Genomic DNA, 24,152 nt, shown 5'->3' with positions numbered 1-24,152 from the left:
TAGATGCAGGCGAGCCTCACGACCAAATAACTCTACAGATAGTTTTGTATTGAAATATCTCTATCTCCCCATCCTCCAAGACAAGGGTAGAATGGATGAACTGTGTGCAACTCATTTTTCATAATGACCATTCATTCTGATACATATCCTTGCAGATATCAGTTCTTCTATAGATACCTACCAGTCTCCTCGTAGGGACTTTGAGGCTTACGTGAGTCTTCCAGTTCATTCTTCTCCTAGACCAAAATGCACTGATATTTCCTGGGCTAGTAAACTAGGCAGATATGTTTTGGGTATTTCTTCTCCCCCTAAGGAGGAGTATCTTATTAAAGTACGAAGATTTGTATAAAATGTTGGAACAAATTGCAAATCTTTAAGTTGATTCCTATTTTTCCTAACATTACAAACTTGAGACTTTTTACCCTTTTACCCTCAAAGGACGTACTGGTATGTTTCACAAAAGCCATCCCTTTACCCCCATGGACGTACCGGTACGTCCTTGCAAAAAAATGCTATAAAAATTTTTTTTTTTCATATTTTTGATAATTTTTTGAGAAAATTCAGGCATTTTCCAAGAGAATGAGACCAACCTGACCTCTCTATGGCAAAAATTAAGGTTTTTAGAGCAATTTAAAAAAAAATATACTGCAAAATGTGCTGGAAAAAAAATAACCCCCTGGGGGTTAAGTGTCGGAAATTTCCAAATAGCCTGGGGGTAAAAGGGTTAAAGTGCGAAGATTTGTATCAAATGTTGGAACAAATTGCAAATTTTTTAAGTTGATTCCTATTTTCCTAACATTACAAATTTGAGACTTTTAAGTTATACTGCCAGCCTCAAGTCTTAGGTTAAAGTCACAGTGAAGGTTTGCTACCTGACGTGTGGGTGGAGCCTACTTGCCAGCTACTTCAAGTCTTAGGTTAAAGTCACAGTGAAGGTTTGCTACCTGACGCGTGGGTGGAGCCTACTTGCCAGCTACTTCAAGTCATAGGTTAAAGTCACAGTGAAGGTTTGCTACCTGACGTGTGGGTGGAGCCTACTTGCCCGCTACTTCAAGTCTTAAGTTAAAGACAAAGAGATGGTTATGAGGCCTGGCGGGTTGGTGGAGCCCACTCGCCAACTACTACTGTACCACACAAGTATAAACGGCTATTTTAGCTTACCTGAAGTCATAATCTATTAAAACATTCAAGTTTGTATGGTTAGAAAAATACAAATCGATTTAAAAGTTCCGCTATTTCTCAAAAATATAAAAAAAATTTAGCTAGCTTATGAAAGCTAAGACTATCTACTAAAGTAGTCGTGGTGAAATACAGTATTTAACCCTTTTACCCCCAGGCTATTTGGAAATTTCCAACCCTTAACCCCCAAGGGGTTATTTTTTTCCCAGCACATTTTGCAGTATATTTTTTTTTTAAATTGCTCTAACAGCTTTAATTTTTGTCATAGAGATGTCAGGTTGGTCTCATTCTCTTGGAAAATGCCTGAATTTTCTCAATAAATCATCAAAAATATGAAAAAAAAAAATTTTATAGCATTTTTTTGCAAGGACGTACCGGTACATCCATGGGGGTAAAGGGATGGCTTTTGTGAAACGTATCAGTACGTCTTTCGGGGGTAAAAGGGTTAAAACATTCAAGTTTGTATGGTTAGAAAAATACAAATCGATTTAAAAGTTCCGCTATTTCTCAAAAATATAAAAAATTTTAGCTAGCTTATGAAAGCTAAGAATATCTACTAAAGTAGTAGTGGTGAAATACAGTATCTAACCCTTTTACCCCCAAAGGACGTACTGGTACGTTTCACAAAAGCCATCCCTTTACCCCCATGGACGTACCGGTACGTCCTTGCAAAAAAATGCTATAAAATTTTTTTTTTTCATATTTTTGATAATTTTTTTGAGAAAATTCAGGCATTTTCCAAGAGAATGAGACCAACCTGACCTCTCTATGACAAAAATTAAGGCTGTTAGAGCAATTTAAAAAAAATATACTGCAAAATGTGCTGGGAAAAAAATAACCCCCTGGGGGTTAAGGGTTGGAAATTTCCAAATAGCCTGGGGGGTAAAAGGGTTAAGATTGATAGATAGACCTTGTTTTATAAACTTACTAACTATTATGCTTGATATATTGTAGTTACACTAAACAAATCTTTAAGACCAATCATTTGAGAGAAGAATTTTAACTGGAGTACGATCAAACAGAACTCATATTGGTAGCAGACGGTATTGCGGGTTATTTCCGCGTTAGGTATACGGCACTATATTTCTTGAGCTTTTTGGAATTGCTCGAGGAGGTATTTCTTGTCCTTGTTCGTATTTTTCAGTTTCTTTTCCAGCTCTTCGATGAACGCCCCTCTGGCGTTGATAATAGCAAAGTGGTACACGGCAATGATGATTAGCAGTAGGAATAGTGGGACGCACAAGAGCGTGTCGTCCAGGTAGAACAAAGTTGATCTGTAATAGAAGGTGAAGTTTTAAGTGTAAAGTTTATATAGCTAACTGTTAATCCTTTTACCCCCAATGGACGTACTGGTACGTTTCACAAAACTCATCCCTTTACCCCCATAGACGTAATGGTACGTCCTTGCAAAAAACTGCTATTTATATATATTTTTTGCATATATTTGATAACTTTATGAGATACTTCAGGCATTTTCCAAAAGAATGAGACCAACCTGACCTCTCTATGACAAAAATTAAGGCTGTTAGAGCAATTCAAAAATTATATATTGCAAAATGTGCGTGAAAAAAAAATGCCTGGGGGTTAAGGGTTGGAAAGTTCCAAATAGCCTGGGGGTAAAAGGGTTAACTGTAGTGTTTGCCAACTGAATAGGCCATAAGTTACTGTATTGTATTTAAATATATGTTATATAGCTTTTTTTTTTAGATTCTGCTAAGTTTTTAATTTATTGAGTATAGTTACAGAGAACGATTAGGTCATTGCATTTCTACATTTACTTATGTTGCGGTATTGTGCACAAGAAAATACTTATTTCTTTAATTCAAGATCATAAACTCAAATAGGCTGCGGAAGTTCTGTAATTTATGTGAAGTAAGTCCCAAATTTACAAACTTCAAGTTCCCGAAAGCTGTGTGTCGAATTGTTTCCAAGTCAAATTTTGGTGTAAGGTAGACTTCACCTAGCTCGCATGCCTACAATTTTCAGCAGCAAAAGTCAAGAAATAATCCTGTTTCCTATTGCAAATGTTGTCTTGCTTACTGCATTAAATTATATGATAAGTGTTAATAACAATATTTCATTATGAACTGATACAATATCCAAAATTTATAATTTCAGTTGGATCTGTGTGTAAGTTTGTAATGTCAAAATTAGTCTGAATACAGTTTTATCGCCTTGTCTTACCTTATCCAGTATGCTGATCCTGTCATTGCACAGATGTAATATATGAACACCTGCCATGCATAGTCCAGGCCTCTGAACGGCGAGCAGGCCATTGACGGCTGAAGGTAGAGCATAGACAACGCGTTTGGAATGATGCACATGAAGAAGGCCAAAGCGAGGATCGTCATGAACATGGCCGAAGATCGGGACGCGCGGAACACCCTGCTGGACGGGACGCAAGTCACGGATATGGTGAAGAGCTTGCAGAGGAAGGTGAAGCAGAAATACACGAAGCAGCAGGGGACCAGGAGGGGCGAATAGAGGAGGCCCACCCAGCAAACGGCCTGAATGTAAACGACGTCGAGGACATGGCCCGGCACGAAGAATTCTATCGTGCCTATTTTCTGTAAGACAGGGCTCTTCAGGAACGTCAGCATCATCCTCAGGACGTTGACGATGAACGTCATGGCAACCTGGATGATCAAGTCTAGGATCAGTATCGCATATACCTGCTGACCCAAGTGTGTCTCCCAGCAGACGAACTCATCGTTGACGTCGCAGTCGTCCTTTTTCCTCTGGTATATGAGTCCAATTTTTGTGATTATCAAAATGCCGAGGGACGTCAGTCTGACCAGGACGCATCTGCCGAGCGTCAGGAATAGTTCCTTCCGCCCCGTGTACTGTTCGTAGCGCACGAGAACACTGAAAATCACTGGGAAAATCAAGTTCAATCCAGCTACCAATAGTGTGGGTGCGTATTCCCAAAAGAAACTTTCTAATACCGTGATGCCATCAGAAGGTGAAACCTCCGACGGCTCTGGAATGAAATGCACAAGGAAGTAGATCCCTGCCCAGCTTCCTCCAATGAGCGCCACGATCAGCAAATTGATGAGAATTCGTGCCGAGTACAGTTTGATTTCGTCGCTGCGCGTGCGTGCCCGACTCCGTGCGTTGTAATTGTCGTCGTCGAGGGCTGCCTTCACTTCGGAAGAAAACAGGGCCAACTCAGTCTTTGCTGGCCCTGGTTCCTTTATGGTGTAGTCCCACCCTGCAAAGACCATTTCCGAGTAATTTGTCTGGTACGAATTACCCGAGACTGAAGCTCCCCTCAGGAACTTTGCGACGAAACGCACAACAAAGATCAACGACACGACGTACGTAACGAAGACGGTGAGGAGATAGGCCAAGCTTATGTTGTACGTGCCAGTCGTTACGGCGGGGGGATAGTATCCGCTGAACAGCAGCGTCCATTCTAAGAATCCGGTCCCTTGGAGAAAGTCTTGGAGCAGTGCCTTCAGCTGGTACGAGTGCTGTTTGACAACTTTGTTTATTTTTTCCGTGTAGTTCTTGTTGCAATCTTGTAACTGTAATGTAGAAAGTAGAAGGTTAGCCTGGCAATTTTTCTTACGTGTTTAGCGATGAAGATAATACGTTATTCAAGCATTTAACCCTTTTACCCCCAGGCTATTTGGAAATTTCCAACCCTTAACCCCCCGGGGGTTATTTTTTTCTCAGCACATTTTGCAGTATATTTTTTTTAAATTGCTCTAACAGCCTTAATTTTTGTCATAGAGAGGTCAGGTTGGTCTCATTCTCTTGGAAAATGACTGAATTTTCTCAAAAAATTATCAAAAATATGAAAAAAAAAAATTTTATAGCTTTTTTTTGCGAGGACGTACCGGTACGTCCATGGGGGTAAAGGGGTGGCTTTTGTGAAACATACCAGTACGTCCTTTGGGGGTAAAAGGGTTAAGTGATTTATTGGGTAATTATTTATTCAAGTCGCTAGATACTTATTAGTGTTAGAGGATTTTAGGAGGTCAGGTCTTTTGACGAAACAAATACTGTGATTCAACCAAACTCCTGAAAATTTCGGACGCATCTGACTTTTGAAATGACTTCTAACCTAAACTGTGAATTATTAATTCATACTTAGTTCCATTTGGAAGATTTATCTACAAATGGCATGACTGCTAAAAGTTAGCCTCCTGGACCATCCGTAAAAGACATAATATAACTAATGAATAAAAATATCTAATAAGTTACTGTATTTCAGAATAAAATATTTCATTCTTTTACCGTCGAGTTGGGTAGAAGACTGAGATCCGAGCAAAGGTCCGAAGTATGATTCCCGAGGGTCCAGCCAGACATCTGGTCCGTGTCTTGGGACACGGACAGAGCCGAAGGGACGACGATACCTCCGAGTACCAGAATTGCAATGAATAGATTGAGCCTTATCATATCTCGGATGAAGTTGAAAACTGCAACCACGCTCGCCCCGTGCTTTCCCTCTATGCGTTTCATCAGGCTGTACATGGGCTGAAATAAAGGGGGATTGTTGTATAGATATGCTTCAGAAATATGAAATAACACAATGCACTACATGAGATCTTCACTTGCGAGTTGAAATGGATTTTGCAGTTATTTCCTTCTGTTCATATTAACCAAACACCTTACAGTCAGTGACCAAAGGTGGTGTTGCACCAGTGTCGCCTTAAACTTTATTTCTATTTGAACACGATGTTGTGTTGATATTTATCCATATTGACTCATTACGGGTCATTTGAATGAATTACTACCAATTGTGTCACGTGGTGGGCCAGGAAGTCGGGGAAAACTCGCTGGTAAGAGACTGATGTCTCGCCAGGTAAATCCTCGAACTGCTGGGTAGCAGTTAGGTTCCGACTTCTTTTATGGCCTCTTGTGGCATGGTTAGTTTCGACCTGGTCTTTCATTAGAAGGGGCTAGCGTTTGATCCAAAGTATGAGGTAGAAATTTATTTCTATTTGAACACGATGTTGTGTTGATATTTATCCATATTGACTCATTAGGGGTAATTTGAATGAATTACTACCAATTGTGTCACGTGGTGGGCCGGGAAGTCGGGGAAAACTCGCTGGTAAGAGACTGATGTCTCGCCAGGTAAATCCTCGAACTGCTGGGTAGCAGTTAGGTTCCGACTTCTTTTATGGCCTCTCGTGGCATGGTTAGTTTCGACCTGGCCTTTCATTAGAAGGGGCCAGCGTTCGATCCCAAGTATGAGGTAGAAATTTATTTGTTGCTTAGGTTTGGTGTGAGTGCTGGACTTGAATGATATTAAGCATATAGTCATTTCACTTTCTTTAAGCTAATTACTCTCTGGTGATCTTTACTGTAATAAAATTGCTGTTGGGCTCAAAACTATTAAACATTTTTTTACTGCGAGCAATGTCATATTTCAATCTACTTACGTTGACGTTTTGTCGGTACACTCGGCCATGCTGTTCTATCTTATTTCTCTTCCTCTTGTTTTTTTTTTAAAGTTATTTTAGTTTATATGTGAAGGATCTAATTTGATGTTGTTACAATTCTTGAAACATTTTATTTTGATTGTTTATTCTTCTCTTGTAGTTCATTTATTTCCATTGTTTCCTTTTCTCATTGGGCTATTATTTACCTGTTGGAGCCCTTGGGCTTATAGCATCTTGCTTTTTCAACTAGGGTTATAGCCAAGCTCGTAATAATAATAATAATAATATAAAAAACTGGAACATTTCATTAGAAAGATAAATAATTTTTCTACATACGGTATTTACATGAATGTAGATCCTCAGAGAGTTGAGCAGTATTTTCATTAGGTAACAGTACTCTGAAATGAAACGGGCATTTGCTTTGAATGCCTAAAGGTCAACCACAAACTAGTCTGAACTGAAACGGGCATTTGCTTTGAATGTTTAAAGGTCGACCACAAACAGTAGAAGGAAGGAACAGGTCGCCGTTCTGTCGCTACCACCAAAGCACAAGTTTTTAACAAGGGAACCAGGTTTGATAGTTGCTGAGGATGTAACAATTAGAATAAAGTAAAGTTAAAGCTTAAAAGTGTCCGGTTTCAGTTCCATTTTCATCACAACAGATGCTCACCAGAACTTCAGCTGGCAAGTCCAAGCCCCCACTGTGGTATCCAGCCACAACAGTGGCCTCCCCAGTAAACAGCTTAAACTCACGGTCCTGGGCTGGGATTGATCTGCTGCCATGCGAGTGCGAGGCGAACACATTACCACCTTACTAGCTAGGAGGTTTTACGGTCAGATGGTTTGTCAAACATGGTTTTGAAGTGGTTTGAATGTGTGAACGAGGTACTGTATTTGGTTGTCAAATATGTTTGTCTAATGGTTTGAAGAATTCTGATCAGAGCCTGACTTGTGGGCTGTGGTTCATTCATCCTCAAACTGTTTTCATGTGAGGACAAGCGTCAAACATCAAACACGTCTCAGTAGATCTACTTAGGTTTCTTCCTCCATCCTCAAATAATTACGCCAGTCATCTGGCGCTAATTTCAAATCAATAAGCAAATTGGTATGAGAAAGTTGATCTTTTTTAACATAATTTCAAATCGATAAGCAAATTAGTATGTGAAAGTTGATCTTTTTTAACAAACATTCCTTAGTCCACTTTTATCTTTTTTTTACTTGGTGCCACTGCTGAACCAAAGGCAATAAAAGTCTCCTAGACGAAAGGCTTATCTTTGCTTCATAAGCAGTGAGAGTCACTTGAGTTGAGAACTGAGGTTTAATGTATGTTTAGTTTGACAAACTGACCATGTAAAAGCCCCCTAAGACTGTTGGTCCAGCAACCTACGGATAGTCGTTCCAGGTGTTGGAACCCCGTGATACCTGATAGTAATTCTCTTGTAATATCACTCGCAGAAATATTATACAGTAGGAAGCAGCCGGAGGGAACTTCCATCGGGACGACATGGCTATCTCACACAAAAATAGATTTTTCCGACGTCAAAATCCCTTTTTTAAGTAATCGTCTGTAAGTACTTACATCCAAGGTATGCATAATGTCCTTGATGCGGTTTGTCCCCGATTTGACGGCAGATTTTACGGGGGTAACGGAGTACCATCTATCCCCCATTAAGTCCTGAAAAAATAGTAAGAATATTGTCATTCATCAAGTAGCTAATAATCTCCCTATTAGCGTGTGGAAATAATTAAAATGTCTATTGTTTTAAGAGACATGGTTTTGATAATTGTTGGAAAAAATTTTTTTTGCTTATTGATTCGTAAATAAAATTGTTTTTATCTGTTTATGTAATAAATTTTTATGTTTCATGAAGTACCTTTTTAACAGTTTAATTTATAATAAGCTTTTTTGGGCTCAAGCCATGTCGTCCTGATGGAAGTTCCTTAAAGGCAGCTTCCTAGGGTATATTACAACTACGGCGATATTCCCAGAGAATTTACCTTCAGGTACCCAGAATTCTAACTCCTGGAGCGAGTATCCCTAAAAAGACCTTAGGGATATCGTAAATATCAGTGGACGTATTCTTGACACGCCTCATAGCAATCTATACCCCGAATAGAGTTAACACTTCGTAGGGGTCAAATGGCAAGAAAACGAAAACGATAAGAAAGGGGGGAGCCGTTCATAAGGCATCTCTCCTCCCCGTTTCGAAAGCGTGCCCTGCGCCGCTCACGGCGCCATCTGTATTCCTTTTTGCGTAGCTCTACGACTCGGTGTTTTTTCCCTGTTTTCTACCAAATCTTGGAATTTCTCGCTTGATAATGCTTTCTCCAACTTCTTCTGCCTCGGATAAGTTGAGTACTATTTCTTTTATGTATAAATGTAGGCTCTTGGTTAAAATTAAAGTAATTAAAAGAGTTATCTTTGATACAAGAGCTGTTGCCTGCTGGAGGCATCATGGATGCTGTCGCTCGCTAGAATAGGATTTATTTGTTAGCAAGAGCGACGTTCCCAGCCCCTTTGCGCTTAAATATTAGCTACTTAGCTTATTTAGGAATTCTGTTATGATGCGATAGTAGTGTGCCTGGCGAAGTTTTGCCTAGGCTGCCAACACTAGTCTTCGTAGGCTAGCTGTTGGCCTATGTACTTCCTGCATGATAATTAGTCTTCCAAATGTGATTTTTATTGCTTTAAGCGTTAGGCAACGTTATACATATAAGTCCTTTTCGAGTACCTTCCAAGATAGTATTGGTGTGAGTTTCGGTGAATTAGGTAATCGATTCTCTTAGTGCCTAGGCTAGGTTGTCTTAGGTCATTATAATATTATCTGTTCCCCGTTTGCTCCCTTCTCTTCGGGGAAGGGGCAAACCCTTTCCCTCTGTTTAAGCCTTAGGCTTAACTCTAGTGGTTTGTTTGAACTAATCTTCAAATATATCTATGCTGGAGTAGTACTGTACCTTCCCGTTCCAACTGAATTGGTTCAGAGGGGGACAGTACAACAGTGTTTAGTCTGAGCCCGGGTTTGTCTGGCATGGGGCAGAGTCTCCCTTGCTGATTGACTCGGGCATTAAGGGTTATCCCCTTGGTCCACCTTGTTGGGTTCCAGTAGTGATCCCTTCACTCGGTGACTCATCAGACTGTCCTCTTGCCGTTCCGGTCTCGGGATATGTTACCTTTTCTGGAAGAGCAATTCCTTCCTTGCCGTGGTTTTGGGAGGCAGCCAGTAGTGCCGGCCTCCCTCTCGGGTCTTTCTCTGGCTGAGATGAACTGTCTTAGTTGGGAATGACCCTTAACCAAGGCAAGGTTGGATAGGACCCTCTGTCCTTCCCTTCTTTTTTCCGTTCCTTGTGTCAGTCGTCCGCATCCTTACCTAGCCTAGGTTAGGATGAGGAACTGACGTGGTCTCCTGTCGGCCGGCAGAGACCATTCCTTCGAGTGCTGCCCGGTCCTTTCTTGGTCCCTCCATCGCTGCCGTCTGTAGATTCAGTATGCAGCGGTTAGGAAGCTTGACTTAGTGTCTCCCCTTCCTTTCGGTACTCTTTCGGGTGCCGGGCTCAGAGACTCATAGTCTCTTAACCCGGCACTCATTCTGTTGTCTTCGTATGTGTTGTCCTTGCCGTCTGCCGGCCTACAGGCCGGCCGTCGGTGGGGAGGGGTGTTCTCCAGTTCTCTTGCTGTCGGTCGGCGTTGGTTATATACCTTTGCCGGCCGGTCTCTTGCTCATCTGCCGGCCACTACAAGTGGGGCCGGCAGCCGAGCGCTGCCTAGTGTGGGGCCAGCCGGCAGGGTTTATTTTCTGCTGCCGGCCGGCCTGCGACACTGCCCAGTCAGCCGGCCACTAAGAATGATGGCCGGCAACGCAGTGCAAACCGGGTGGCTGCGGACCGGCAACCACTGCCGGCCGGTTCAGGCATGGGATCTGGAGTTCTCCCCAATATGGGTGATCTGATGTTGTGTACTTGAGATCTACCTTTCGAAAAACGGGGGGGGGGGGGTGCTGACCGGCAATAGCTGGCTGGCACACCACCCTCAGGTACTGTATCAGTCCTCTCTTGGTGGTATATTCAACCAAGGGAGTTCATGATGTAGTAGGTTACAACACTGTCTTTTCTATCTTACTTGTGTTACTGGTACAATCACTTGGTGTCGCCTTACAAGGATAAAAGATAATTCTTTTATCCCTGGCCGGAATGGTAATATTTTACCTTAGGTGTGAGCTACACCTAATTTCCTTTGGAAATACGTTCTCTGGTTATTCTAGTAAAGACTAACTATGTGACTTTGGCTGGTGGGCTTCCACAGGTGTTTGTGTGGGTTTCACAAGTAGGTGTCTTTCCCTTATTCTTGTTGAATACTCATTTGTTACATGTGAATTGAAATTCACTTGATATTCATGGAAATTTTCTTCTTTTACTGGAGGAGCATCCGAAGTGTGATAGTGTCTTCTGCAATGTCCGCAGTAAGAACTTTTGCGGACATGTCTCGTGTAGGAGGCACGCGGCTTGTGCAGCCTCCAATGATGACCATCGTTACTGGGATCCGCAGGTATGTGCTGTATGTACTAACCTGCTATCAGAGGCTTTTGAATCCCCTAGGTCGGCGGAGTCAAGAGATGCAGCGAGGGAGAGGCTTCGCTTATGGGTAAGGGGTTTTCAGAAAAACACCACTGGACCTTATCTTCCTAACGAGAAGATGAGGGCATACCTTTTTCCCAAGGCTTCCCCTGATGCTGTTGTTCCCCAGCCTCGGCCGGAGATCCCTCTGATCCAGATTCCAGTGGAGGAGGATGTCGCTGATGCCATGCAGGACATCCAGTTGGACGACAAGATGTCCGACTTGTCCGATCGTGCGGAGCAGGATCTCCTCGCAGAGGGCGAGGAGGAGGATCGAGATCCTATTGCCGTGGAGGAAGAGGTTCCCGTATCATCAGACGTGCCGGTTCAGGTCTCTGAACCTATCCCCTCTACCTCGTCCGCTCTTCCAGCAGAGCTAGGACAGGCTCTCTCTTCCATCGTTGGTATGATCCAACAGATGCAGAGGGAGAATAATCAGAAGGCCGCTACTTTGGAGCTCCAGATGCAGAAGATCACAGCATCACGTGGACCTCCAAAGAAGCTCAACGTTAAGGACCTTCCTCTGTGCTCGGATGCCAACCCGTGGAGATATGCCGAGCACATGCCGATGACGATTGGGAAGCATGTCGGAGAAACTGGGCTCAGTTCCCCTTGAGGAGGTGGAATTCTGGCCCAGTAGAGGGGCCTACCCGGACTGTTATGTCCGTTTGAAGAAGGAGCCGGCCTCGAAGGAGGAGACGGAACCAAAGGAGGTGATTATCCTGGATCACTCCAAGGCTCAAGCCACTTTAACAGCTGCTTTAAAGGAGAGGGGGTTCTCAAACTCAAAAGTTGCCGCTTTGAGTAAGAAGCACCCCTCCTTTGTATCCTCCCCGGCTAGGGCCTTCCCCTTTATGCAAAAGGGGTTTGCGGCCGTCATGAAGGCGGTTGAAGCTGGCAAGCCGTGTCCGTCTTTGGAGGAATGTAAACCTCTATCGTTGGCATTGCCGCTGGACAATAAGGACTGGAAGGAGGTGCACCTTACTTTCTCGGTTGGGAAGTTGGACGCCGACATTGCAGGTCAGCAGTTCGGCGAAAACCTTCCCAAGTTGTCGGAATTCCTTCTACGGAGGGAATTGGACACAAAGGAGCGCCTGGCAGCCTCGATGTCTCTCCAGACCAACATGGAGACGATGGCTAGCGACCCCAAGATGCCAGAGATGTTCATGGTAATGGCCAAAATTCATCTGGCCACAGTAACCAAGGACCTCTATTGCTTTGTTAAAGCAAGGAGGGCCTGTAGGGAGTTTGTGTTCGCCTCGGCCACAGTGAGGCATGAACCCAAGAGGCTAATTTCATCCAGCATCTGGGGTAAAGATCTCTTTCCCAAGGACGTGGTCAAAGAGATCGTGGACAAGGCAGCCACTGAGAACCGCAATCTTCTCCTGAAGTGGGGCCTGTCCCTTAAGAGGAAGTCTTCTCCGGATGAGGGCCCTCAGCCGAAAGGAAAGGCGAAGAAGTCAAGGTTTTCCTCCCGTCCAGCCAAGTCCTTCAAACCGCAAAGACAACAGCAGCAGCAGCCAGCTTTGCCTCCGGTACCACAACTGGTAGCCCAGACCCCGACCACCTTCCAATGGGTACCCCAAGCCATGTCATCAGCTTCCCCGGCATTCAATCCCATGTTCGAGGGACAGTCAACCACGTTTCGTGCAAGACCCAGAGGAGCAGCTAGAGGGTCATCAAGACGCCCCTCTAGGGGACGAGGATTCAGAGGTGGTCGCGGCCAGGGAGGCAAGACTGCAGGGCAGTCAAAGTGAAGTGTCGCCGGTAGGTGGGAGACTTCAGTATTTCCGGGATCGCTGGACCTTCGATCCCTGGGCCCACAGCCTTCTCAAAAATGGACTGGGTTGGAGTTGGTACAGTACTCCGCCCCAGTGCCCTCAATTTTTCCAACACTCCACCCCCGTTTTGGAGGAGTACATCCAAGATCTGTTGGAGAAAAAGGTGATCAGGAGGGTAAAGTCCATCAAGTTCCAAGGGAGGCTGTTTTGTGTTCCCAAGAAAGACTCGGGGAAACTCAGAGTCATTCTGGACTTGTCACCACTCAACAAGTTCATAGTGAACCATAAGTTCAAGATGTTAACGTTACAACACATAAGGGCCTTACTGCCCAAGAGGGCATATACCGTCTCCATCGATTTGTCAGACGCATATTGGCACGTTCCAATAAGTCGCCGTCTCTCCCCCTACCTAGGATTCAAGCTACAACAAAAACTTTATGCTTTCAGGGCGATGCCCTTCGGACTAAACATAGCCCCAAGGATCTTTACGAAGCTTGCGAGCGCAGCTCTCAAACAGTTACGCCTAAAAGGGTTCCAGGTAGTAGCCTACCTGGACGATTGGTTGGTGTGGGCAGCATCCAGAGCAGAATGCTTGCAAGCTTCCCTACAAGTGATTCAGTTCCTGGAATATCTAGGCTTCATGATCAACAGAAAGAAGTCTCGTCTTTCTCCAGCTCAGAGGTTCCAGTGGTTGGGAATTCACTGGGATCTAGTGTCACACCGTCTTTCCATCCCGATGTCAAAGAGGAAGGAAATAGCGGGGTCTGTCAGGAGACTTCTAGGTTCCGAGAGGATATCAAGACGCGAACAAGAGAGGGTTTTGGGCTCTCTTCAGTTTGCATCAGTATCAGACCCAGTGCTAAGAGCACAGTTAAAAGATGCAGCGGGAGTATGGAGAACCTTTGCATCGAAAGAGCGAAGGGACTTGAAGAGACCGGTCCCACTTCGACTACGTTCTCTTCTCAGACCGTGGTCTCAGGCCAGTCGTCTAAAGAGGTCTCTACCTCTTCAGCCACCCCCCCCCCCGTCAGTGACAATCCACACAGACGCCTCAAAGGTAGGGTGGGGGGGTCACTCCCATCGGAAAAAAGTGCAAGGGACCTGGTCCAAGCTATTTGGGACCTTTCACATAAACTTTCTAGAAGCTATGGCAGTGCTTCTTACCCTGAAGAAAGTATCCCCACGTCACTCGATCCATGTAAGGTTGGTACTGGACAGCGAGGTGGTAGTGAAATGTCTGAATCGGCGGGGATCGAGATCCCCACCTCTCAACCAGGTAATGTTAGCCATATTCCGACTGGCGGAGAAGAAGAAGTGGCACCTGTCAGCAGTTCACCTTCAAGGAGTCCGGAATGTGACCGCGGACGCTCTATCCAGGGTTACACCGATAGAGTCAGAATGGTCCCTAGACGCAGGATCATTCTCTTTCATCTTGAGACAAGTCCCAGAACTGCAGATAGACCTCTTCGCGACGAAGGACAACAAGAAGCTGCCGAAATGTGTCCCCATACGTGGACCCCTTGGCAGAAGCAATAGATGCGATGTCCCTCGATTGGAACAGATGGTCCAGGATCTACCTGTTTCCCCCTCACAACCTGATGTTGAGGGTCCTCAACAAACTGAGATCCTTCAAGGGAGTAGCAGCAATAGTGGCCCACAAGTGGCCGAACAGTGTATGGTTCCCTCTAGCTCTGGAACTACGACTGAAGTTTCTACCACTCCCGGACCCAGTTCTGTCCCAGCAAGTCCAGAAGTCGACTGTCTACGCTTCATTACAGAAAACCCGAACCCTGCAGCTCATGATTTTCTCTCCCTAGCGGTGAAGAAACGGTTCGGAATCTCGAAAGATAGCATCGACTTCCTGGAAGAATACAAGTGTAAGTCTACTAGGAGGCAGTACGAATCTGCATGGAAGAAATGGGTAGCCTTTGTCAAAGATAAGAACCCGCACGAGATCTCTACGGAGTTCTGCCTATCCTTCTTCATTCACCTCCACGGACAGGGGCTGGCGGCTAACACAATTTCTACATGCAAGTCAGCTCTAACAAGACCCATTCTATATGCCTTCCAGGTAGACCTCGCTAACGAGATGTTTAATAAGATCCCAAAGGCCTGTGCTAGGCTTAGACCATCAGCTCCTCCAAAGCCTATTTCGTGGTCGTTAGACAAAGTCCTTCATTTTGCCTCATTACTAGATAATGAGGAATGTGCGTTGAAGGACCTGACTCAAAAATTGATCTTCCTTTTTGCCCTTGCTTCTGGGGCCAGAGTTAGTGAGATTGTGGCCCTCTCGAGAGAGGAGGGCCGAGTTCAGTTCCTGGATGGGGGAGAACTGAACCTGTTTCCGGACCCTACGTTTCTCGCTAAGAACGAGTTGCCCACCAACAGGTGGGGTCCCTGGAGAATCTGCCCTCTGAAAGAAGATGCATCTCTATGTCCCGTAGAATGCCTAAAGGTCTATCTTCGTAGAACTTCAGACTTCCATGGGGGCCAACTATTCAGAGGAGAAACATCGGGCTCGAATTTATCTTTAAATCAGCTTAGGGCGAAAATTACATATTTTATTCGCAGAGCGGATCCTGACAGTTCACCCGCAGGTCATGATCCGAGGAAAGTTGCTTCATCCTTAAACTTCTTTAACTTTATGGATTTTGAACACCTTAGTTCATACAGTGGCTGGAAGTCTTCCAGGGTATTCTTTCGCCACTATGCTAAGCAAGTGGAGCAGCTAAAGAGGTCTGTGGTAGCAGTTGGTTGCGTCGTTAACCCTGCTGTTTAACTCTGCGAGGAACAGTGGAATCATTTGGGACTTTGATTCTTGGGTGAGTGGTTAGTTATATGCGTTGATATAACTGGTAGTGAAGGCTCTGTGAGCCCACAGTGACTGTTCCAACGTTATGGTGATGGTAGCACAAGTACAGACAGGTGTGCCAAGCGTTTGCTAACGCTATTGTCAGCAAAGTAGTAACATGGACGTTAAGTTTGATACCGGGGTATGTGCAAGTGACATATATGTTTTCTTTCAGATAACCATTCATCCATGCACTACAGTACTTGTGTAAATTGTTGGTCATCCACCTAGCATATGTACATATTTATGGTGACCATGTCTATTTATTGTTTCTCAATAAACTTGTTCTCGGGAACCTTGCGTCTCCTTCACCTATTTTGATTTCATATTAATTTTTGAGCATTTAGCCTATGTATATTAATCGGGGATATCTATAATAGCCTATTCCTTAATGCAAAGCCTGGTTACACTGGTTTATACTTTCCTTAGCATAAAGGACTCCACCCCTTTCTGAGGACGGTGGTAGCAGCAAGTTTAATCCTACGCAGATATAACCTTTTGTCTAATTTTACTTCGACCAGGGTGCTGGTCGGGACTTTTCCTTTGGATACTGTAGTCCCGTAAGACTTCGCTTTACTTCATATAGAGTGAGACCACTATATGGTACTGGCTGGCGAGTGATTCATACATAGGTATATGTACTCTTCGTTTGTTTCTAGAGTCTAGTAGGACTCCTCCCTGTAGGGGGCAGGAAGCGCTTTCATGGCTTATGATTAGTGAAAAGATGTATAACGGTAACATCTTAGGTCTGTCAGTCGAGTTGACTAAGAAACATTCTTGAGGAGTACGGCACGTATTGAGAATCCACAGATACAGTAATGCTCTGGTATACTTCCATCAGGACGACATGGCTTGAGCCCAAAAAACGGATTTTGAGCGAAGCGAAAAATCTATTTTTGGGTAAGATAGCCATGTCGTCCTGATGGACCCGCCCTGCTCCTTTTCAAAAAAAAAAAATAAATAAATAAATAAATAAGAGTGAAAAGGATTGTAGGACCCCTCCCTACATACAGTATCTGTAGCACCTCGTGTATCGCTACAAGGAATACAGATGGCGCCGTGAGCGGCGCAGGGCACGCTTTCGAAACGGGGAGGAGAGATGCCTTATGAACGGCTCCCCCCTTTCTTATCGTTTTCGTTTTCTTGCCATTTGACCCCTACGAAGTGTTAACTCTATTCGGGGTATAGATTGCTATGAGGCGTGTCAAGAATACGTCCACTGATATTTACGATATCCCTAAGGTCTTTTTAGGGATACTCGCTCCAGGAGTTAGAATTCTGGGTACCTGAAGGTAAATTCTCTGGGAATATCGCCGTAGTTGTAATATACCCTAGGAAGCTGCCTTTAAGGAACTTCCATCAGGACGACATGGCTATCTTACCCAAAAATAGATTTTTCGCTTCGCTCAAAATCCGTTTATCCTTAATAATCTATTTATTTGCAGGTAGGCATTATTTTCTTGGAGAACAGTCAGGACTCAAGTTATTCACATGTTGCAGAATAACTAAAAAAATTTTCTCGAGATTCAACACCCATTAATCATTAAATAATTGTTATAGTCACTCAAAGTTTTAAAAAATAATTATACACCAAAATGCTGAACTCTAATGACAGATAGTAGTGGGTAATTTTGGTAGCAAAGATAACATTAGTGTCATTGATAAGAGAATTTTTTCGAGTGTATTGATAACTTTGCTTGTGATAATAACGTAGCAATTACCAGGTTCTAACGAATGGTTTGTGATGTATTAAATACAATGATTGAACTTTATCCCATGAGAATTTTCCCTTTATAGTGTTTGGCGTGAAATGATTTCTCTACTTAATCCCCCCCCCCTTTTTTTTTTTGCTTTTTATGTTAAAATATTATATACTAAGCTATAGCCCTAATTGGAATAGCAAGATGCTACGAGCCCAAGGATTCCAACAGGGAAAAATAGCCTTGTGAGGAAAGGAAATAGATAAGCTATATGAGAAGCAATATTAAACATCTTGAGATCGGTAATGCCGTTAAAATAGATCTGTCAAATTCTTCTTCTTCTTTGTCTACAAAGAGAGATCTGAGTCAGCCCGTTCAACGAAAAAAATATTCGCTGCAAGTTTGAACTTCTGTTCACCGATTCAATTTCTGGTCGCTACCTGAATAAAACTTCTGGAATACTGTTTAGTATTGGATCGTATGTTGGTAAAGTTACACTGTACTAAGGACCAGATTTGAACAAATTGAAAGGAAAATAACAATTAACCCTTTCACCCCCCGGTTATTTGGAAATTTCCAACCCTTAACCCCCAGGGGGTTATTTTTTTCCCAGCACACTTTGCAGTATATTTTTTTTAAATTGCTCTAACTGCCTTAATTTTTGTCATAGAGAGGTCAGGTTGGTCTCATTCTCTTGGAAAATGCCTGAACTTTCTCAAAAAATTATCAAAAATATGAAAAAAAAAAAATTTATAGCATTTTTTTGCAAGGACGTACCGGTACGTCTATGGGGGTAAAGGGATGGCTTTTGTGAAACGTACCAGTATGTCCTTTGGGGGTAAAAGGGTTAATATCTTATTTAATAAATGGAAAAGTCAATATGAGGAAACAAGAGGATGATAAAAAGATGGAGGAATTTTAGCCTCACCAATTGGAGTTTTAGCTCGTGCTGTCTTTCCTTGCGCAGAGCCATGGGCCACGGCTGCTCTCTCAATTTCGTAAGGTGGTCCAAAACCTCTGCTTTTGACTTTACTGTTCAAGGTAAAAATTCAGTAAAGCATTTGGATTAAATGTAATATTTTCTGAATAAAAAAAGTGGAAAATCTTGAATTAAATGAAGCTTTACTTGGTAATATATGTAAAATTATCTTATTATTTCAATATGATTTTGCATTTTTTTAAATTCAGTAAAGCATTTGGATTAAATGTAATATTTTCTGAATAAAAAAAGTGGAAAATCTTGAATTAAATGAAGCTTTACTTAGTAATATATGTAAAATGATCTTATTATTGCAATATGATTTTGCATTTTTAAAAATTCAGCAAAGCATTTGGATTAAATGTAATATTTTCTCAATGAAAAGTGGAAAATCTTGAATTAAATGAAGCTTTACTTAGTAATATATGTAAAATGATATTATTGCAATATGATTTTGCATTTTTAAAAATTCAGTAAAACATTTGGATTAAATGTAATATTTTCTCAGTAAAAAAAGTGGAAAATCTTGAATTAAATGAAGCTTTACTTTCCAATATTTGTAAAATTAACTGATTATTGCAATCTGATTTTGCATATTGGCAAGGAATGTTATTTTTTCGGCCATAGAACTGGGTCTTACAGCTCAATTTCGTATATCATCCAATCAACTAATTAAAGATAAATAATTTCAAGTGAAAATGGGTTGTGAAGAAAGCTCTGGGTGATAGGAGGATAGATGTGAGAGAGGCAAGAGAGCGTGCTAGAAATAGGAATGAATGGCGAGCAATTGTGACGCAGTTCCGGTAGGCCCTGCTGCTGCCTCCGATGCCTTAGATGACCGCGGAGGTAGCAGCAGTAGGGGATTCAGCATTATGAAGCTTCATCTGTGGTGGATAATGTGGGAGGGTGGGCTGTGGCACCCTAGCAGTACCAGCTGAACTCGGTTGAGTCCCTTGTTAGGCTGGAGGAACGTAGAGAGTAGAGGTCCCCTTTTTTGTTTGTTTCATTTGTTTATGTCGGCTACCCCCCAAAATTGGGGGATGTGCCTTGGTATATGTATGTAAAAATGGGTTATTCTCACCTTGATCATGAAGGGGAACATCCGTGGTGTCCATAATTGACCCGTTTTCATCTTGAAAGGCCGCATTGCTGAAAACTTGACCGCGAAACCTCAGGGTTCCTGAAAGACGTGATTTTAAGATCCCTTGATATTCTTACTGAGTCCTATTTGCCCCTATTCTAATAAACTATGAGGATCAACCATGAGTGCTATGTAGAAAATTCATTCAACTTAATATTGCAATTTTTAAGTTTCCATTTTCCTTTGTAAGTTATGCCATGAAACGTCAACATTAGATTGGTACATGATGTAATTGCCTTACTGATTTTGCCACAGGTGGTATCACTAAAGGGTTAATCAAGATTATGGTTATTCTAACCCAGTAAGCAGTGGATATCTATCCCATATACTGTTTTACCAGCATTATACCTTCTCTCAGGTTTTTTTGTGGTTTAACCTATTCATTTTCATTCATTAATGAGTTGTTTTTAACAAAATATTACGTATATACCTGTCACTCTGTCCATTTGCGAAGGCAACATCTCCATCACGGCTCCCCGTGTTTGCCTCCTGCCTTCCCAATCAGGATTGCTTTCCTGCAGACTAAGGTCATCTTGGCTCGACTGATCATCTGTCTCTGGACCTCTGGATTGATTACTGTGTGTGAAATTTATGCGACTTCCGTGTGCATTCCCGGCATCTGTCGTATCAAACTCGCGTTTATAACGAGAATTATGTTGCATCTCTCCCCAGTTTTGCTCGTCTTTATGCCTTGCATAGACTCCTGGCATTTCTTCGTATTCTGGGTCGTAGAAACTCTGCTGATGTTCTCTCTCAAGATTGCCCGACGTCTTGATTCTTGGCAGCTTTCTTTTTGTATTGTCAGTATCCTCCCAGTTCCCTCCACTTCTAGGGGAAGCGTCGATGCCTCGCCTGAAGTACGCCTTGTATCCTTGGAGACTGTCTGTCCTGTTTCCCAGGTTCCTCTTGTAAGCCCCTATTCCTGGATAGTGTCTCGAAGGATACGACCCTTCCAGATCATCCGCAGAGCTGGATCTTGGATCACGTGGCCTCACAGCCTCTCTGCCATCTGCACCTCTGTATCGTCTGCGTCTTCCATCCAGTGCAGAAGGTTCCCTTTCATCTCTGCGTCTCCGAGGATTGTCTTCGTCTCTGTAATAGCTTTCATATCTATCAAACCCATTTCCATTACTCCCACTCTTGCGAGGGTTAACTTCTCCTCTCCATCTTTCTGAATATCTGTCATCATAGTGTTTTTTGGGAGAGTACCCGCTCTCTACCTGGCCAGGTAGCGAGCCTTCCACATACCTGTCAGGCGAGGAGAATCTCTCCTTCTCAAAGCCGTCATTATCGTAGCCCCTTGACATCCTGAAAATAAAACATTCGGCTTCTTTTTCTTCGGGTTAATATCTATTTTTTTTCATCTTTTACATTGTTTTCATAATACTGGACAGTATAATATATCTTTTTATAACTTGAATATTAATCAAACCTTTGAACAGAAACTAAGCTAATTGATTTGTAAGAATTTCAAGAACAATTACCATAACAGGAAAGAATTTCACTTTGTTTCAGAGTACATAATTGATTTTTGGGCTCAAGCCATGACGTCCTGATGGAAGGTTCCTTCAGTAGCTTCCTAGGATATACCCTAGGAAGCTACTGAAGGAACCTTCCATCAGGACGTCATGGCTATCTCACCCAAAAATAGATTTTTCGCTTCGCTCAAAATCCGTTTTTTGGACAAAATACATAGCCTGTCAATAGTTAATTTCCTTACAAATATATTTTTATATTAAAAGACTTCAGTGCTAAGATATTATAGTATTTATTCACTATAAATTTTACACTACATAAAAGGCAAAAGCAAATATTGACATAGAAAAGCACAAACATATTTAAAGTATTTTTTTAATAGAAATTTTGTGGGTTTGGCCCTTTGTAAGTAATGAAGAATGATAAGTAAATCATTCACTTATATTACAGATAATGATAATTCTACTACTGAACAGAACTTTACTTATAACATTAAATTTGAGATTTATTCAAATGTTTTGTGACTAAAATGACATGTCCGATAATTTAAAGTATTTTTTCAATTGAAATTTTGTGGGTTTGGCCCTCTATAAGTAACCAAGTATAAGTAAATTATTCACTTATATTACAGATAAGGATAATTCTACTACTGAACAGAACTTTACTTATAACATTAAATTTGAGATTTATTCAAATGTTTTCTGACTAAAATGACATGTCTGAAAAGACTTTTTTTTCTTTTTTTTTCTTTTACTTTTTCCACTACTACTACTACTACTACTACTACTCGGACCTAGTGGTGTACTGTGGGCAGTAATTAAGGATCTCCCATAATGCACTAGAACTACATAGCACAATTTCTTAAATCCAAATCCAAAATTAATTAAAAGTCAAATTAAACCAATTTCAAAGAAACAAAAAGGAACTTTACCCTTTAAGGAAAACTTCACAATTTAAAAGACTATGATAAATAGTTCTTCATTTGTTTAAAGACTATAATAAATAGTTCTTCATTTGTTTAAAGACTATAATAAATAGTTCTTCATTTGTTTAAACTTACTATTAACCGAATAATATTAACGACTCCTTCAAATCCCACCAAGAACAGTAACTTCACCTCAAACACTGTTCTTGATTCAATAATCATGAAAGGGTAAAGCATTCTAAAATGCCTCTGTAGATAAGATAACTCTGTGATAAGATATCGAGGGGGAAAACATCATAAATTTATGGTTTCCATTTCCGTTATCTGAAGGAGAGAGAGTCTCATTTTTTTTTTTTACATTCTCAATTAAAAGATTGAAATGGATTTACTTTGGTTTTGGGAGAAAGATTTAAATCCCCGTTATCTCGTTTCTTCGACAGGTTACGTAAATTGATGAATCATGCAATATATAATGAAATTTTTTGTTTATTATATATATATATATATATATATATATATATATATATATATATATATATAAATATATATATATGTATATATATATATATATATATATATATATATATATATATATATATATATATATATATACACACACACACACACACATATATATATATATATATATATTTTTGGGCTCAAGCCATGGCGTCCTGATGGAAGGTTCCTGTTTGGTAGCTTCCTTGGGTATAAGACTACTAAGATATTCCCAGAGAATTTAACCACAGGTTATCACAGAATTCTAACTTCTGGAGCGAGTATCTCAAAGGTTTCCCTTTAAGACATCGTAATACAACAGGGGACACGCATGTCTGAACGTGCCACATAGCTATCTCCACCCCGAACAGAGTTAATGCTTCGGTGTGTAAGGGCTGAGAATAGCTGGGAGCCGTTCCACAGCTAATCTCACTCGTGGCTACTACTGATACTCGAGACGTAAACAAACGGACGCCATTGCTCTAATGACGTCACGCCCGTCTTCATCCTTTGTTTAGTAGCTGCCCTACTTAGACGGATTTTCCCTTGTGTTATCTTTATCGCTTTGCATCTTCGCTATGTCGTTACCTTCAGCCTCGCCTTCTTCTGGAAAGTTGAGTACAAGGTTCCAGTATTGTTTAATTAAGCTCTGGCCGTAAAGTAAATATTATTTTGCGAAATAATTGATGTTTTGTGGCAGAGCTGTGCCTCTACCGGACCCGCCATTTTATGGCGTCGTTGTTGTTTTGCATGTCTTATTTAGTTAGCCACAACAACGCTTCCGGCATTATATACTAATCGAATACATTAGTTTATTTAGTCTTCATAGCTAGGAACTTTTATATCATGTTTAGACGCTTTTTATCGGTCATCGATTGACCTCATACCAGTCGGCTACTATAGCCCCCAGGCCAGGAGCCTACATACAAGTGTTCATGCATGATTTATTAGTGATCCTAGACTAAGTTATGAAGATAGTGGCATTATTATTTTACAATACTTTTGACAGTGATGCAAATGTTTTCGCCTTCAGGGACCATATAGGGGATAGGCTAGTCAGTGATTCTTTCTAGCCTAACCTAATATTAGGACCCCTATATGCTTCCTTCATCCCCTGCCTTGGCATTCCCTCTATTTAGCCTTGATCCCTTTTCTGAGTTAAGGGATTAATTGTCTAATAGAGTATATATCGCCTCTCTGTCCTCCCTAAAGGAATGAACCCCCTTTAGGGCTGCGTCTGAGAGTGAGGTTAGGCTAGCCTACCTCTATGGCTAGGATAGTCTATGACTTTCCTGCGATAGCGATATGTCTTCTTCCTTGCCTAGTTCAGGACTTTTAGCCCTGTTCTAGGTCGGGTTAGGAAGGTTTCTCTGTTCCATGCTGAAACGGTACTCTTGCACCGTTTTAGCCGATCAGCCTGATCTTAGGTTAGGGAGTGTCCTCCCTTCCCTTAGTGGCCGCTCTGGTACAGAAACCCTTCCTGGGAAGACTTCTCTCTTCTCCCTCCCCACCTATCTCTTGTATAGCCTAGCCTATGCTTAGGTTAGTTTATACTCATCTGTCCCCTGTCCTACAACTCCTCCTTAGGGTGGAAGAGTAGGGCTACCCGAGCTTCCTT

General features: G+C 42.0%; 1 protein-coding gene across 1 annotated transcript; it reads right to left on the bottom strand.

Annotated features, from left to right (window-relative positions):
* Positions 1 to 1,662: 1,662 nt before the first annotated feature.
* On the bottom strand, positions 1,663 to 22,257 carry LOC137626451 (transmembrane channel-like protein 7). The gene is made up of 9 exons (XM_068357450.1): positions 22,172 to 22,257; positions 20,884 to 20,943; positions 20,066 to 20,727; positions 19,576 to 19,674; positions 18,444 to 18,547; positions 8,152 to 8,247; positions 5,422 to 5,661; positions 3,364 to 4,706; positions 1,663 to 2,453 (listed from the first exon to the last, which is right to left on the bottom strand). The coding sequence occupies exons 2-9, from the start codon at positions 20,940 to 20,942 to the stop codon at positions 2,258 to 2,260; spliced, it is 2,799 nt and encodes a 932-aa protein (XP_068213551.1). The 5' UTR covers position 20,943; positions 22,172 to 22,257; the 3' UTR covers positions 1,663 to 2,257.
* Between the last annotated feature and the right edge of the window lie 1,895 nt (positions 22,258 to 24,152).

This window comes from Palaemon carinicauda, chromosome 34 (assembly GCF_036898095.1).
Source record: "Palaemon carinicauda isolate YSFRI2023 chromosome 34, ASM3689809v2, whole genome shotgun sequence".
Lineage (NCBI taxonomy): Eukaryota > Metazoa > Arthropoda > Malacostraca > Decapoda > Palaemonidae > Palaemon > Palaemon carinicauda.
Note: the sequence above shows the minus strand (reverse complement) of the source record. Positions and strands in the feature narration are given on the sequence as shown.